The sequence below is a fragment of the Choloepus didactylus genome, chromosome 20 (assembly GCF_015220235.1).
Source record: "Choloepus didactylus isolate mChoDid1 chromosome 20, mChoDid1.pri, whole genome shotgun sequence".
Classification (NCBI taxonomy): domain Eukaryota; kingdom Metazoa; phylum Chordata; class Mammalia; order Pilosa; family Megalonychidae; genus Choloepus; species Choloepus didactylus.
Genome location: NC_051326.1, coordinates 17,551,065 through 17,567,811, shown reverse-complemented (window position 1 = coordinate 17,567,811; position 16,747 = coordinate 17,551,065). Strand labels below are relative to the sequence as shown.

General features: G+C 37.5%; 1 protein-coding gene across 4 annotated transcripts in view; it reads right to left on the bottom strand.

The window, feature by feature from the left end:
- Window positions 1–16,747, bottom strand: part of CLIP4 (CAP-Gly domain containing linker protein family member 4) — a 135,545-nt gene that overhangs the window by 57,935 nt on the left and 60,863 nt on the right. For all 4 annotated transcript variants that reach the window (XM_037813120.1, XM_037813122.1, XM_037813118.1 and 1 more), the window contains exon 2: window positions 13,890–14,037. In XM_037813120.1, coding sequence (XP_037669048.1) covers window positions 13,890–14,022 — 133 coding nt within the window. In that variant the 5' untranslated portion in view covers window positions 14,023–14,037. The remainder of the gene's footprint in view (window positions 1–13,889; window positions 14,038–16,747) is intronic.

Genomic DNA, 16,747 nt, shown 5'->3' with positions numbered 1-16,747 from the left:
GTGGAACAACTTCAGGCAGTCTAACATACTTGTGATTGGAGTCCCTGAAAGAAGGGGGAGGGTGGGGGACAGAAAAAACAATTGAAGATACATAAATCAAAAGATCAGAAAACACACAGTACTTGGAGCAATTAATCAAAGAACTAAAGACAAACAGTGAGAGCATGGCACAGGATATAAAGGACATGAAGAAGACCCTAGAAGAGCATAAAGAAGACATTGCAAGACTAAATTAAAAAATAGACAATCTTATGGAAATAAAATAAACTGTCAACCAAATTAAAAAGATTCTGGATACTCATAGTACAAGACTAGAGGAAGGTGAACAGCGAATCAGTGACCTCAAGGATGACAGAATGGAAAACAAAAGAACAAAAGAAAGAAAGGGGAAAAAATCAAAAAAATTGAAATGGACCTCAGGGATATGATAGATAATATAAAACATCCAAATACAAGACTCATTGGTGTTCCAGTGTTCCAGAAGGGGAAGAGAAGGGTAAAAGTCTAGGAAGAGTATTCAAAGAAATTGTTTGGGAAAACTTCCCAAATCTTCTAAACACCATAAATACACAAATCAGAAATGCTCAGCAAACTCCAAATAGAATAAATCCAAATAAACCCACTCCAAGACATATTCTGATCAGATTGTCAAATACTGAAGAGAAGGAGGAAGTTCTGAAAGCAGCAAGAGAAAAGCAATTCACCACTTACAAAGGAAACAGCATAAGAGTAAGTAGTGACTACTCAGCGGCCACCATGGAGGTGAGAAGGCAGTGGCATGACATATTTAAAATTCTGAGAGAGAAAAATTGCCAACCAAGAATTATTTATCCAGCAAAGCTCTCCTTCAAATTTGAGGGAGAGCTTAAATTTTTCACAAACAAATGCTGAGAGAATTTGATAACAAGAGACTTGCCCTACTTGAGATACTAAAGGAGCCCTACTGACAGAGAAACAAAGAAAGGAGAAAGAGATATGGAGAAAGGTTCAGTACTAAAGAGATTCAGTATGGGTACATCAAAGGACATTAAGAGAGAGAGAAAAAATATATCCGACAAACATAAACCAAAGGATAGGATGGCTGATTCAAGAAATGCCTTCACAGTAAGAAAGTTGAATGTAAATGGATCAAACTCCCTAATTAAAAGATACAGATTGGCAGAATGGATCAAAAAATATGACCCATCAATATGTTGCATACAAGAGACTCATCTTAGACACAGGGACACAAAGAAATTGAAAGTGAAAGGATGGAAAAAAATATTTCATGCAAGCTACAGCCAAAAGAAAGCAGGAGTAGCAATATTAATCTCACAAAAAATAGATGTTAAATGCAAGGATGTTATGAGAGACAAAGAAGGCCACGACATGCTAATTAAAGGGGCAATTCAACAAGAAGAAATAACAGTCATAAATGTTTATGCACCAATCAAGGTGCCACAAAATACATGAGAGAAACACTGGCAAAAATAAAGGAAGCAATTGATGAATCCACAATAATTGTGGGAGATTTCAACACATCACTGTCTCCTATAGATTGATCAACCAGACAGAAGACCAATAAGGAAATTGAAAACCTAAACAATCTGATAAATGAATTTGCTTCAGCAGGCATATATATAATATTACATCCCAAATCACCAGGATACACATTCTTCTCTAGTGCTCACAGAACTTTCTCCAGAATAGATCATATGCTGGGACATAAAACAAGCCTCAATAAATTTAAAAAAAGACGGAATTATTCAAAGCACAATCTCTGACCACTATGGAATACAATTATTAGTCAATAACCATCAGAGACTTAGAAAATTTACAAATACCTGGAGGTTAAACAACACACTCCTAAAAAATCAGTGAGTTAAAGAAGAAATAGCAAGAGAAATTGCTAACTATACAGAGACAAATGAAAATGAGAACACAACATATCAAAACCTATGGGATGCAGCAAAAGCAGTACTGAGGCGGAAATTTATAGCAATAAACGCATACATCAAAAAGGAAAAAAAGCTAAAATAAAAGAACTAATGGAGCAAGTGAAGAAGCTAGAAAATGAACAGCAAGCCAATCCTAAACCAAGTAGAAGAAAAGAAAAACAAGGATTAAAGCAGAATAAATGACATAGAGAACAAAAAAAAAAAAAAAAAAAAACAATAGAGAGAATAAATAACACTAAAAGTTGGTTCTTTGAGAAGACCAACAAGATTGGCAAGCCCCTAGCTAGGCTGACAAAATCAAAAAGAGAGGAGACCCATATAAACAAAATAATGAGAAAGGTGTCATTACTGTGGATCCCGAAGAAATTTAAAAAATTATAAGAGGATACTATGAACAACTGTAGGCCAACAAACTGGATAATGTAGGGGAAATGGACAATTTCCTGGAAACATATGAACAACCTAGACTGACCAGAGAAGAAATAGAAGACCTCACCAACCAATCACAAGCAGAGAGATTCAGTCAATCATCAAAAAACTTCCCACAAATAAATGCCCAGGGCCAGATGGCTTCACAGGGGAATTCTACCAAGCTTTCCAGAAAGAACTGACACCAATCTTACTTAAACTCTTTCAAAACATCAAAGAAAATGGAACACTACCTAACACATTTTATGAAGCTAATATCAGTCTAATACCAAAACCAGGCAAAGATGCTACAAAAAAAGGAAAACTACAGGCCAATCTCCCTAATGAATATAGATGCAAAAATTCTCAACAAAATACTTGCAAATTGAATCCAAAGACACATTAAAAAAATCATACACCATGACCAAGTGGGGTTCATTCCAGGCATGCAAGGATGGTTCAACATAAGAAAATCAATCAATGTATTACAACACATGAACAAATCAAAAGAGAAAAATCAAATGATCATCTCAATAGATGCTGAAAAAGCATTCGACAAAATCCAACATCCCTTTTTGATAAAAATACTTCAAAAGGTAGGAATGGAAAGAAACTTCTTCAACATGATAAAGAGCATATATGAAAAACCCACAGCCAGCATAGTACTCAATGGTGAGAGACTGAAAGCCTTTCCTCTAAGATCAGGAATGAGACAAGGATGCCCGCTGTCACCACTGTTATTCAACATTGGGCTAGAAGTGCTAGCCAGGCCAGTCCCACAAAACAAAGAAATAAAAGGCAACCAAATTGGAAAGGAAGAAGTAAAACTGTCATTACTTGCAGATGATATGATCTTATATCTGGAAAACTGTGAGAAATCGACAACACAGCTACTAAAGCTAACAAACAAATTTAGCAAAGTAGCGGGATACAAGATTAATGCACATAAGTCAGTAATGTTTCTATATGCTAGAAATGAACAAACTGAAGAGACACTCAAGAAAAAGATACCATTTTCAATAGCAACTAAAAAAATCAAGTATCTAGGAATAAACTTAACCAAAGAAGTAAAAGATCTCTACAAAGAAAACTACATAACTCTACTAAAAGAAATAAAAAGGGACCTTAAAAGATGGAAAAATATTCCATGTTCATGGATAGGAAGACTAAATGTCATTAAGATGTCAATTCTACCCAAACTCATCTACAGATTCAATGCAATCCCCATCAAAATTCCAACAACCTACTTTGCAGGTCTTGGAAAAGCTAGCTATCAAATTTATTTGGAAAGGGAGCATGCCTTGAATTGCTAAAAACACTAAAAAAGAAAAATGAAGTGGGAGGACTTACACTCCCTGACTTTGAAGCTTATTATATCACAGTAGTCAAAACAGCATGGTACCAGCACAAAGACAGACATGTTGATCAATGGAATCGAATTGAGAATTCGGAGATAGACCCCCAGATCTACGGTCAACTGATCTTTGATAAGGCCCCCAAAGCCACTGAACTGGGAGTTAAAGTCTTTTCAACAAATGGGGCTGGGAGAGAGTTGGATATCCATATCCAAAAGAATGAAAGAGGACCCCTACCTCACACCCTATGCAAAAATTAACTCAATGTGGATCAAAGACCTCAATATAAAAGAAGTACCATAAAACTCCTAGAAGATAAAGTAGGGAAACATCTTCAAGACCTTGTATTAGGTGGCCACTTCCTAGACCTTATACCCAAAGCACAAGCAACAAAAGAAAAAATAAATAAATCAGAACTCCTCAAGCTTAGAAGTTTCTATACCTCAAAGAAATTTGTCAAAAAGGTTAAGAGGAAGCCAACTCAATGGGAAAAAATTTTTGGAAACCACGTATCTGACAAAAAACAGATACCTTGCATATATAAAGAAATCTACAACTCAACGACAATAGCACAGACAGCCCAATTATAAAATGGGTAAAAGATATGAAAAAGACAGTTCTCTGAAGAGGAAATACAAATGGCCAAGAAACACATGAAAGAATGTTCAGCTTCACTAGCTATTAGACAGATGCAAATTAAGACCACAATGAGATACCATCTAACACCGGTTAGAATGGCTGCCATTAAACAAACAGGAAACTACAAATGCTGGAGGGGATGTGGAGAAATTGGAACTCTTATTCATTGTTGGTGGACTGTATAATGGTTCAGCCACTCTGGAAGTCAGTCTGGCAGTTCCTTAGAAAACTAGATATAGAGCTACCATTCGATCCAGCGATTGCACTTCTCGGTATATACCCGGAAGATCGGAAAGCAGTGACACGAACAGATATCTGCATGCCAATGTTCATAGCAGCATTATTCACAATTGCCAAGAGATGGAAACAACCCAAATGTCCTTCAACAGATGAGTGGATAAATAAAATGTGGTATATACACACGATGGAATACTACGCGGCAGTAAGAAGGAACGATCTGGTGAAATATATGACAACATGGATGAACCTTGAAGACATAATGCTGAGCGAAATAAGCCAGGCACAAAAAGAGAAATATTATATGCTACCACTAATGTGAACTTTGAAAAATGTAAAACAAATGGTTTATAATGTAGAATGTAGGGGAACTAGCAGTAGAGAGCAATTAAGGAAGGGGGAACAATAATCCAAGAAGAACAGATAAGCTATTTAACGTTCTGGGGATGCCCAGAAATGACTATGGTCTTTTAATTTCTGATGGATGTAGTAGGAACAAGTTCACTGAAATGTTGCTATATTATGTAACTTTCTTGGGGTAAAGTAGGAACATGTTGGAAGTTAAGCAGTTATCTTAGGTTAGTTGTCTTTTTCTTACTCCCTTGTTATGGTCTCTTTGAAATGTTCTTTTATTGTATGTTTGTTTTCTTTTTAACTTTTTTTTTCATACAGTTGATTTAAAAAAGAAGGGAAAGTTAAAAAAAAAAAAAGAAAAGAAAAAAGACAAACAAGGAAAAAAAAAAAAAAAGATGTAGTGCCCCCTTGAGGAGCCTGTGGAGAATGCAGGGGTATTCGCCTACCCCACCTCCATGGTTGCTAACATGACCACAGACATAGGGGACTGGTGGTTTGATGGGTTGAGCCCTCTACCATAAGTTTTACCCTTGGGAAGACGGTTGCTGCAAAGGAGAGGCTAGGCCTCCCTGTATTTGTGCCTAAGAGCCTCCTCCTGAATGCCTCTTTGTTGCTCAGATGTGGCCCTCTCTCTCTGGCTAAGCCACCTTGAAAGGTGAAATCACTGCCCTCCCCCCTACGTGGGATCAGACACCCAGGGAAGTGAATCTCCCTGGCAACGTGGAATATGACTCCCGGGGAGGAATGTAGACCCGGCATCGTGGGACGGAGAACATCTTCTTGACCAAAAGGGGGATGTGAAAGGAAATGAAATAAGCTTCAGTGGCAGAGAGATTCCAAAACGAGCCGAGAGATCACTCTGGTGGGCACTCTTACGCACACTTTAGACAACCTTTTTTAGGTCCTAAAGAATTGGGGTAGCTGGTGGTGGATACCTGAAACTATTAAACTACAACCCAGAACCCATGAATCTCAAAGACAGTTGTATAAAAATGTAGCTTATGAGGGGTGACAGTGGGATTGGGAATGCCATAAGGACCAAACTCCACTTTGTCTAGTTTATGGATGGATGTGTAGAAAAGTAGGGGAAGGAAACAAACAGACAAAGGTACCCAGTGTTCTTTTTTACTTCAATTGCTCTTTTTCACTCTAATTATTATTCTTGTTATTTTTGTGTGTGTGCTAATGAAGGTGTCAGGGATTGATTTAGGTGATGAATGTACAACTATGTAATGGTACTGTAAACAAACGAAAGTACAATTTGTTTTGTATGACTGCGTGGTATGTGAATATATCTCAATAAAATGATGATTAAAAAAAAAAAAAAAAAAAAAAAAGGCAACCAAATTGGAAAGGAAGAAGTAAAACTGTCATTACTTGCAGATGATATGATCTTATATCTGGAAAACTGTGAGAAATCGACAACACAGCTACTAAAGCTAACAAACAAATTTAGCAAAGTAGTGGGATACAAGATTAATGCACATAAGTCAGTAATGTTTCTATATGCTAGAAATGAACAAACTGAAGAGACACTCAAGAAAAAGATACCATTTTCAATAGCAACTAAAAAAATCAAGTATCTAGGAATAAACTTAACCAAAGAAGTAAAAGATCTCTACAAAGAAAACTACATAACTCTACTAAAAGAAATAAAAAGGGACCTTAAAAGATGGAAAAATATTCCATGTTCATGGATAGGAAGACTAAATGTCATTAAGATGTCAATTCTACCCAAACTCATCTACAGATTCAATGCAATCCCCATCAAAATTCCAACAACCTACTTTGCAGGTCTTGGAAAAGCTAGCTATCAAATTTATTTGGAAAGGGAGCATGCCTTGAATTGCTAAAAACACTAAAAAAGAAAAATGAAGTGGGAGGACTTACACTCCCTGACTTTGAAGCTTATTATATCACAGTAGTCAAAACAGCATGGTACCAGCACAAAGACAGACATGTTGATCAATGGAATCGAATTGAGAATTCGGAGATAGACCCCCAGATCTACGGTCAACTGATCTTTGATAAGGCCCCCAAAGCCACTGAACTTGGAGTTAAAGTCTTTTCAACAAATGGGGCTGGGAGAGAGTTGATATCCATATCCAAAAGAATGAAAGAGGACCCCTACCTCACACCCTATGCAAAAATTAACTCAATGTGGATCAAAGACCTCAATATAAAAGAAGTACCATAAAACTCCTAGAAGATAAAGTAGGGAAACATCTTCAAGACCTTGTATTAGGTGGCCACTTCCTAGACCTTATACCCAAAGCACAAGCAACAAAAGAAAAAATAAATAAATCAGAACTCCTCAAGCTTAGAAGTTTCTATACCTCAAAGAAATTTGTCAAAAAGGTTAAGAGGAAGCCAACTCAATGGGAAAAAATTTTTGGAAACCACGTATCTGACAAAAAACAGATACCTTGCATATATAAAGAAATCTACAACTCAACGACAATAGCACAGACAGCCCAATTATAAAATGGGTAAAAGATATGAAAAAGACAGTTCTCTGAAGAGGAAATACAAATGGCCAAGAAACACATGAAAGAATGTTCAGCTTCACTAGCTATTAGACAGATGCAAATTAAGACCACAACAAGATACCATCTCACACCAATTAGAATGGCTGCCATTAAACAAACAGGAAATTACAAATGCTGGAGAAGATATGGAGAAATTGGAACTCTTATTCATTATTGGTAGGACTGTATAATGGTTCAGCCACTCTGGAAGTCAGTTTGGCAGTTCCTTAGAAAACTAGATATAGAGTTACCCTTCGACCCAGTGATTGCATGTCTCGGTATATACCTGGAAAATCTGAAAGCAGTGACACAAACAGATATCTGCATGCCAATGTTCATAGCAGCATTATTCACAATTGCCAAGAGATGGAAACAATCCAAATGTCCTTCAACAGATGAGTGGATAAATAAAATGTGGTATATACACATGATAGAATACTACGCAGCAGTAAGAAAGAACGATATCGTGAAACATACGACAACATGGATGAACCTTGTAAGACATAATGCTGAGCAAAATAAGCCAGGCACAAAAAGAGAAATGTTATATGTTACCACTAATGTGAACATTGAAAAATATAAAATAAATGGTTTATAATGTAGAATGTAGGGGAACTAGCGAGAGAGAGCAATTAATGAAGGGGGAAAGATAACCCAATAAGAACAGATAAGCGATCGTGGGTAAATTTAACATTCCAGGAATGCACAGGAGTGACTACGGTTTGTTAATTTCTGGTGGTATGGTAGGAACAAGTTCACAGAAATGTTGCTGTATTAGGTTATTTTCTTGGGGTAGATTAGGAACATGTTGGAAATAAAGTAGTTATTTTAGGTTAAAAAAAAAAAAACAATTGAAGAAATAATGATTTTCCAAACATGATGAAAACTAAAACCCTGATCCAATAAACTCAACAAACCCCAACACAAGAAACAAAGAAACAAAGAAAATTACACCAAGGAACAGATTTTGGTACCAGAAAAGTGGGGTGCTACTGAGTTTGCAAATACCAAACATGTTGGAAGGGCTTTTTAAATGGTTAAGGGGAAGATTCCAGAAAAAGTGTGAGGAGCTTGCTAGAAAAGGCCTATATTGCTTTGAAGAGACTGTTGGTAGAAATACGGAGTCTAAAGATAGCTCTGATGAGGCCTTAGACAGGAATGTTGAATGTGTTGTTGCAAACTGGAAGAAAGTCAACCCTTGTTTTAAAGTGGCAGAGAATTTGGCAAAATTGTGTCCTCATGTCGGATGGAAGGCAGAATTTGAAAGCAATGAGCTCGGATACTTAGCTGACATTAAGTTTTCTAAACTAAATGTTGAAAATGCAGCCTGGTATCTCCTTGCAGCTTACAGTAAAATGCTAGAGGAAAGAGATAAGCTAAGAACCGAACTCCTGGGTACAAAGAAATCAGAAATTGATGGTCTAGAGAACTCTGGGCTTCCAGAAGTGAGACCCCAGAGGCCTCACATGAGGATTTAACCAAACATAGAACCTGATCACCATTTCAGTACAAGCCAGGATTAGAAAAGGAGTTATCCAGAAAGGATCTGAGGAAAGTCCTACTGTCTGACAGTTTTGACCCCTGTATGCTTCATGCCAAGCCAACAAATTTTTTTGCAAGATCTGTATAAACAGAACCACTGCCAGTCTGGACTGGAGGGGACAGAGAAGGAACAAATCAAAGGAAAAATTTCTCAAAGACAGAACCATGGAAGTGGAGGTATGGAGTCAAGAAATCTTAGGCAAGGAGAGCAGAGCAACCCATGCACCTAGAAAGAGTGTTTGCCCCAGAGGCAGAGTACGGGCCTTCCACCTTCATGCTCAGGAACAGTGCTGCCACCCCAGGCTTCAGTGAGGGTAGAGCACATTCCCTGGGCATTGGGAAGAGTCACTGTTCAGAGAGGGGACAGCCTTTGCCCCGGAGAAGCAGAGTCCAGGTGGCACCCCGATGCCTGAGGAATGTGGGGCTGAAAAGGTGGTGGTCTCTCCAGCGTGTGAATATGTTACTCACCCCAGAATTTGGAGAGAAAAGAGCTGCCATGTAGGCTTTTGGAATGCGTGGGACTGCCGCTCTCTCAGGCCCCGATGATAAAACATTGTTCTATAAATGACTCTCAGACTTTGAAATCTAAAGAAGTTTGCCTTGTGGGTTTTAGTAATTGCTATGGTCCCGTGACCCCTGTTTTCCTTTCAGTTTCTCCCTATGACAATGGGAACATTTATCCTATGATTTTCCCACCTTTGTATATTGGTAGCAGATAACTTGTTCTGAATTTCACAAGTCCACAGCCAGAGGGGAATTTTGCCTTAGTACAGACCACACCAGTATCTGATTTTTGATGGGCTCTTGTACTTACCTATTACTGAAATGATTTAGGCTTTTACGATATTGTGATGGAATGAATGCATTTTATGTATGGATAGAACATGTCTTTTTGGGGTCCAGGGGTGGAATATGCCAGTTTGGATATATTATGTCCCTCAAATTCATGTTCTATAATGCAGTCTTGTGAGGGCAAACATTAAACTTTTGATTGTTTCCATGGAGATGTGACTCACCCAACTGTGGGTGATATTTTTGATTAGATTATTTCCATAGAGATATGGACCCTGCCCATTTAGGGTAGGTCTTAAATCATTGGAGTCCTATAACAGAACTCACAGACAGAAGGAGCTCAGAACAGCTGACAGGGACATTTTGGAGAGAAGCTAAGAGCTGACAATGACACTGACACTTGGAGATGCTTGGAGACGCTTGGAGATGCTAGCCCAGAGTTTGCTCCAGAGAAGCTAAGAGAGAAAAGCCCAGAGATATTTTGGAGAAAGCCAGTGTGAAACCGGAACCCAGGAGCAAAGGATCAGCAGACACCATCATGTGCCTTCCCAGCTAACAAAGCTTTTCTGATGCCATCAGCCTTTCTTCAGTGAAGGTATCCTCTTGCTGATGCCTTAGTTTGGACACTTTTATGGTCACAGAACTGTAAATTTTGTAGCCAAATAAACCCCCTTCATAAAAGCCAATGCATTTCTGGTATTTTGCATGACAGTAGCATTAGCAAACTGGAACAGTACATCATCATAAAATTGCTCAAAGCCAGTGATAAAGAAAAACTCTTAAAAGCAGCCAAATAAAAAAAGACCTGTTACACACAGAGAAACAATTATAGAGAGACAGGAGATTCCCATTAGAAATTATGAAAGTGGGAAAACAGCAGAGCAACAACTTTGAAGTAATGAAAGAAAAAACTATCAACCTGGAATAATTCTATACCAGTGAAAATATTTTTCAAAGAAGGAAGCCAAATAAAGATGTTTTCAGACATACAAAAGCTGAAAGAATTCATCACCAACAGATCCGCACTACAAGAAATGTTATTAAAGGGAGTCCTTCAGGCAGAGAGAAGTGATGTCAGGTGGATATCTGGATCTACACAAAGGAATGAAGAGCACTTGAAACGTAACTACATGGGCAAATAAACTTTTTTCCTATTATTAAATCTCTTTAACAGATTCACTGTTTAAGCAAAAAGAACAATGCATTGTAGGGTTTGTAACATATGCAATGTATATTCTGTATAGACTGACTCAAAGCATTTCAAAAGCAAAAGACTCCAGAATGTGGACCCGGCATCGTGGGACTAAGAGTTTCTTCTTGACCAAAAGGAGGATGCAAAATGAGACGAAATAGTTTCAGTGGCTGAGAGATTTCAATTGGAATCGAGAGGTCACTCTGGTGGACCTTCTTATGCACTATATAGATAACACCTCTTAGGTTTTAATGTACTGGAATAGCTAGAAGTAAATACCTGAAACTACCAAACTCCAACCCAGCAGTCTGGACTCCTGAAGACAATTATATAATAATGTAGATTACAAGGGGTGACAGTGTGATTGTGAAGACCTTGTGGATCACACCCCCTTTATCTAGTGAATGGATGAGTAGAAAAATGGGGATAAAAACTAAAGGACAAATGGGATGGGATGGGGGGATGATTTGGGTGTTCTTTTTTCACTTTTATTTTTTATTCTTGTTCTGGTTCTTTCTGATGTAAGGAAAATGTTCAGAGAGAGACTGTGATGATGAACGCATAACTATGTTATCATACTGTGGACAGTGGATTGTATACCATGGATGATTGTACGGTGTGTGAATGTATTTCAATAAAACTGAATTTAATAAAAAAAAAAAAAAAGACTCCAAAAATCCCTACGTAAGGACAGTATATAGTCTTAGAGGGTAACCGCGGGGATAGTCAACATTGAACTAGGTGTCCAAGCTCTGGCTTATTTGGATTGGTTTGTTATTCTTTGTTTCTTGATTTTTATCTCAATCAGTCTCACATTCAATGGTTTCCCATTATACTCAGGATGAGAGAAATTCCTTGCCAAAGCCTACATGACCCTGCATGGTCTGGCCCCTGCCTTCCTCTCCAACTTCTTCTTCTGCCACTCTGACCTTCAATCACTTCACTTCTCTGCCACAATGGCTTCCCCCTAATTCTTAGGATACACCAAGGTCTTTTCCCCAGCCTTCTGCCTCCAATTTTCTATTCTCCTGCCAGAACACTTTTCCCCAGGCTCTTCTCTTGACCAGCTTCCTTCTGGTTCTTCAAATGACCACCCCATCTAAAGTAGCCACTCTGCTCCCGTTATTCTCTATCCCAGCACCCTGTTTCTTCTCTCCACAGAAGACCTTATAACCTATGATATATATTTTCTGTATGCATTTGTTTATTGTCTGTCTTCCCTTCTAGAATGTTTGTCCGGGTCACTGTGGCATCCCCAGCATCTAGGACAGGACCTTGCACACAACAAGCCCTCAACAAACACTTGCACAATAAATACAATTCTATATGCTACTTTTTAAGGAGACACTGGTAAACTACAGTGCACTAAGAAGAAAACAACTAGGATAATAAGAGCCTAGAAATCCTAACAATGAGGGACTGGTGAAGGAACCAGGAAAGTGTAGCCTAAGGAAGCAGAGACTAAGTAAAAATATTCAAATTATCTTCAAATTTTTAAAGCCTAGCAGATAAAGAAGCATTTGTTCCTCTAATCAAACTAGTACCAGTTGGCCAAAGTTTCAGGGAGACATATTTTGAGTCCACATGCAAAAACAATTTTATTAAAACTGAAGCTTATTAACATGAAATGGATGACTTCATTAGTTTTCCCACCATTGAAGATACTCAAGAAATCCTGAAAAGAGATTTTCTCTATGGAGAGATAAATAGGGAAAGTTACCTATAGGTCCACACCAGTTCTAAGAACCTATAATGCTAAGAATAAAGGCAATGTTTAATTTCAGTTGTACAAAGGGGTCAGTATCCATTATCATCTGTTGTTCAATGTATTTATTCAACAAACACTAACTGAGCAAATAATAGCAATGAATGACTACAGTAGCCTTTATGAGATAAACAGAAATAAAATATGACTGCCACCCCATCCCAAACAGCTATAGTCTGGGAAAGGAAATAAGACAACTATAAATCAAGACAGCATGAGATAAGGGCCATAAACAAAGTATAACATGCTTTAGTTCAAGGTCTTTTCCACATAACCGAATTTTTTACATCTGAAAATAAGCCCAGTTAAGTTTTTTGTAAAGGGGGCAAATAACTCCTAGGATCTAGGTACAGGTTTTGTGTACTACTTTTGATGATTCCAAGGTTAAGTTGCTTTAGAATCTGAACACAAAAATTCAGATTGGAGATGAAGAGGTATTAGAATGAATATGACTAAAAAGACAAATTCCCATTCCAATAATCTCCTATCTACTAGTATTTAGAATCCATGTTATCTCTGCCTCCAAAGACATTTTGCAATGGTGACCCAATATTTTACGCCAAAAACTCCAAATTGGAAATGTAACGATTCTATCAAATTTATCTCCTGGTTTTCTTTTATTCACTTATCTACAACCTGATAAAATGTGGTCCTGGGGAAATAAGTCTAAATAGATGAAAACCAGAACACTTCTAAATTTACATTTTACAGAGGAGATTGAAAGAAGAAACTGAACCAATTCCACTCCACATTCCAGGGATGAGTCTCTCAACCTCCTCTGTCTAAGAAGCTAAAGGGTGGCTTTCTTTGGAAGTTTGTATATTTAACCAAAATAAGTACATCAATAGCAGAAGAATGCTTGATATCTAAGCACCATTGAATTCTAAAAATAAAATCCTCTAAATTCACCATAGTGCTAAAATGAATGTTTTTACATAATAAAAATGCTGACAGCAGAAATACAACATTTAGCTTAAGAAGCTGAAAAAGCAATAAGCAATTGTTTTTTTAAGAAAGGAAAACTATAGCAATTTTATGAAAACCATAACAAATGGTTTTAGGAAAAATATGAATGCAAAAATAGCACAGACCAGAAGTCAAGTTACCAGAACACAGAAAATAAAACAGCTATTAACATACCACAGTCAGAAGGCATTGGTGCTGCAGAAATTGAAAAGACAACAGGTGTATCAGAACCTGGAAATAAAAATGGGTATCTTCCAATCAAAGGATTTCCTTCTAATGGAAGATCTGGAAGGTCCTCTATGGTCATCTTCTAGAAAGCCACCTTTAATGAGAAACAAAAAGCAAATCTATTTATTTGTATGCAACTTACAATGATGGCCATCAATAGCAAAAAGACCATGTTTTTAAATATCTAGCCTACTACCATTTTCAACTTCAACCTTCAAGAGTATCTTTTAAAGTAAGGGAGGGGGAATAAAACTTCCTTTAAGCAAACTCGTTAAAGAACTTACATTACTTCAGGTTGCCTCTTATACAGTCAGTAACACATGTAATCTTTCTAGACAAAGCTCGGGAATAATAAACTATATATTTCCCCATAATAGGTGAAACCAATTTTTAAATGCTGTGCTAATCTAAATGGATGACATTCTCTTTACTCACAGTAATAAACAAGGGCATATTATTGCTGGATCTTTAACTTCTCATAGATGCTGACACAGGCTATATCATGTCATCAAATAGCCCACTGCCATGTGCTCAGCAAATGAAAATAATCTAGTTTTAGGATGCTCCCATTATTTTCTGAAACCCAAGAAGACTGTACCGAAAATTAATGACATCACTCTTACAAATCTATTAGCTTACTGTCATTATTCCACTTCTTAATTAATAATGCACAAGGAGCTGTTTATTCTATCCAGCAGAAGACAGAAGACTATGTCTCTTGAACCATATCATTTATATTAGCTCTTTTTCCCAGAAAACAAGAGGACTTAGAATAAATTTGTTCTAAGTCAAACTTGTGCTGTACCCTAGGCCTACATCTCAGAAATGATGTTGAAAGCAGAGAAAATGCTATGTAGAACTGAACTTTGAAGACCGAAACCTTCCAGTTTCTTTTGATCAGATCTTTAAAGTCTCAAATACTTATACGTTTTTAAATATAAGCAGAAAATCATATTACAAAATCAAATATAACTGATTTTTAGATTGTTTCAGTAGAAAGAGTAGAATAAGTAAGGTGATAACTTACTCTAGTAATAATAATAATGCCTCTCAAAGCTAACTGGTTTCTTTCCAATACGAGTCATATGTTCCTCAATACTAGCAGGAACTGGTGAAGAGTAGAATGCTTTCTTTTATCTCATGATATATATGCTTATATGGAAGTATATGTGAATAACCTAATCCAGTGTTACTATGATAGAGGTATTCGAGCTTTTTGGGATGCTAAAATTACCTGGCACCCAATACTTCCAATCATTCTGACATTAATTTGGCCACATATATAGGAAGGTGATGGGGAAAAGGAATTGGTGTTACACAGCAGTGGCAAGCTGGTCAAATACTATCAATTCTAAAAAGTAAGGTACACCCAAAAGACAGCCCTCCTTTAATATCACAGCTTCTCTCTAACTCAAGATTCTACTGCTGGCCTTTACTTCCTTGGCAGTAAATTTTGGCCAACTATTCTACCCAGGGTAAGAAGCTTCTTTTAAAATCAGAGAACAGAAATGAAGTATAATAAGTATCTATTAAGGAACCACTATGTACACAGGCACTATTCTAGATGTTTCAAGGATTACAAAAATAACACAAATAACCATAGATTCTGAGACAGACTGGGATATGTTCCTTAACACAAGTACAAGAACATTTGTCATGGGATCTTCTGTGAGTCAGAAATGGTGAAGGTTATCTCCCAGTGTACTTTTCATCTCCTTGAAGACTGCTAAGGCCCTTAAAGATAAGAATTCTACTTTATAACTATCAATTGCCACAAGACCTGGAACACTGTCTTACACATATTTAATAAATATTCCAAGCCTGGCTTCAAAGCAGAAAGATAATGCATCCAACGAGACCTAGTCAACTTCATCATTTCCCCTGTTAGAAACCTCAGGCCCAGAGAAGTTACAATATTGCCTGACCAATTTAGTGAAAATTCCATGTTTTCTGTGTCCTGTTGCAATTTTCCCTAGTCTCATTTCCTCTCCTCCATGATAAACCCAACATCCTACCTCATGTCCCAGCAAAGAAAACCATACACCTCTACAAACTTTTTTTATAGTCTTAGAATCCTTCCTTAAAAGCAATTGCTGGATCCGATGACCCAGGACACCTAGGAATCTTAGTCAAACTTAGAGATGAACTCATATGGGTTGAGTACATACTCACACTCCAAATTCTATTATGATTTACCAGTGATAACTAATTACAGAAAGTAACCTAAGACAAAAGAAAGTTAGCCCTACATAACTGTGTACATAACAGATGCCTCTGAGAGTTAAGATAGCTAAGAATCAAGTTCCTCAAACTTTGATTTAGATGGGAATTCTAAGTATTCCTGAGCAAAAGCATTTTGTAACATGGCTCTAATATCTTAGGTTTTTCGGGGATTCCTGGTCCATGCCTGTGTAAGGCTGAATTATGTACCCCAAAAGAGACATGTTCTTAATCTGCATTGCTGTGGGTGTGAACCCATTGTAAATAGGACCCTGACCTTTTGAAAATGTTATTTTTAGTAAAGGTGTGGCCAATTGAACCAGTGGGCTTTAGTGCAGATTACTGGAGCCTTATAAAGAGAAAGCCGCAGGGATGAGCTAGAAGCTGAAAGCAAGCAGAATCTGGGAGAGAAAAGGGAGGACCTCACCATGTGACCAGAAGCAGAGAGTCAAGCCAAGCATTGCGGCAAGCCAGCACCAGAACGCCACCAAGCCCGGGAGGAAGCCAGCCTTGTAGCCTCCGAAACCGTGAGACAGTAAATTCCTGATGTCTAAGCCATCCATTGTGTGGTATGTGTCATAGCA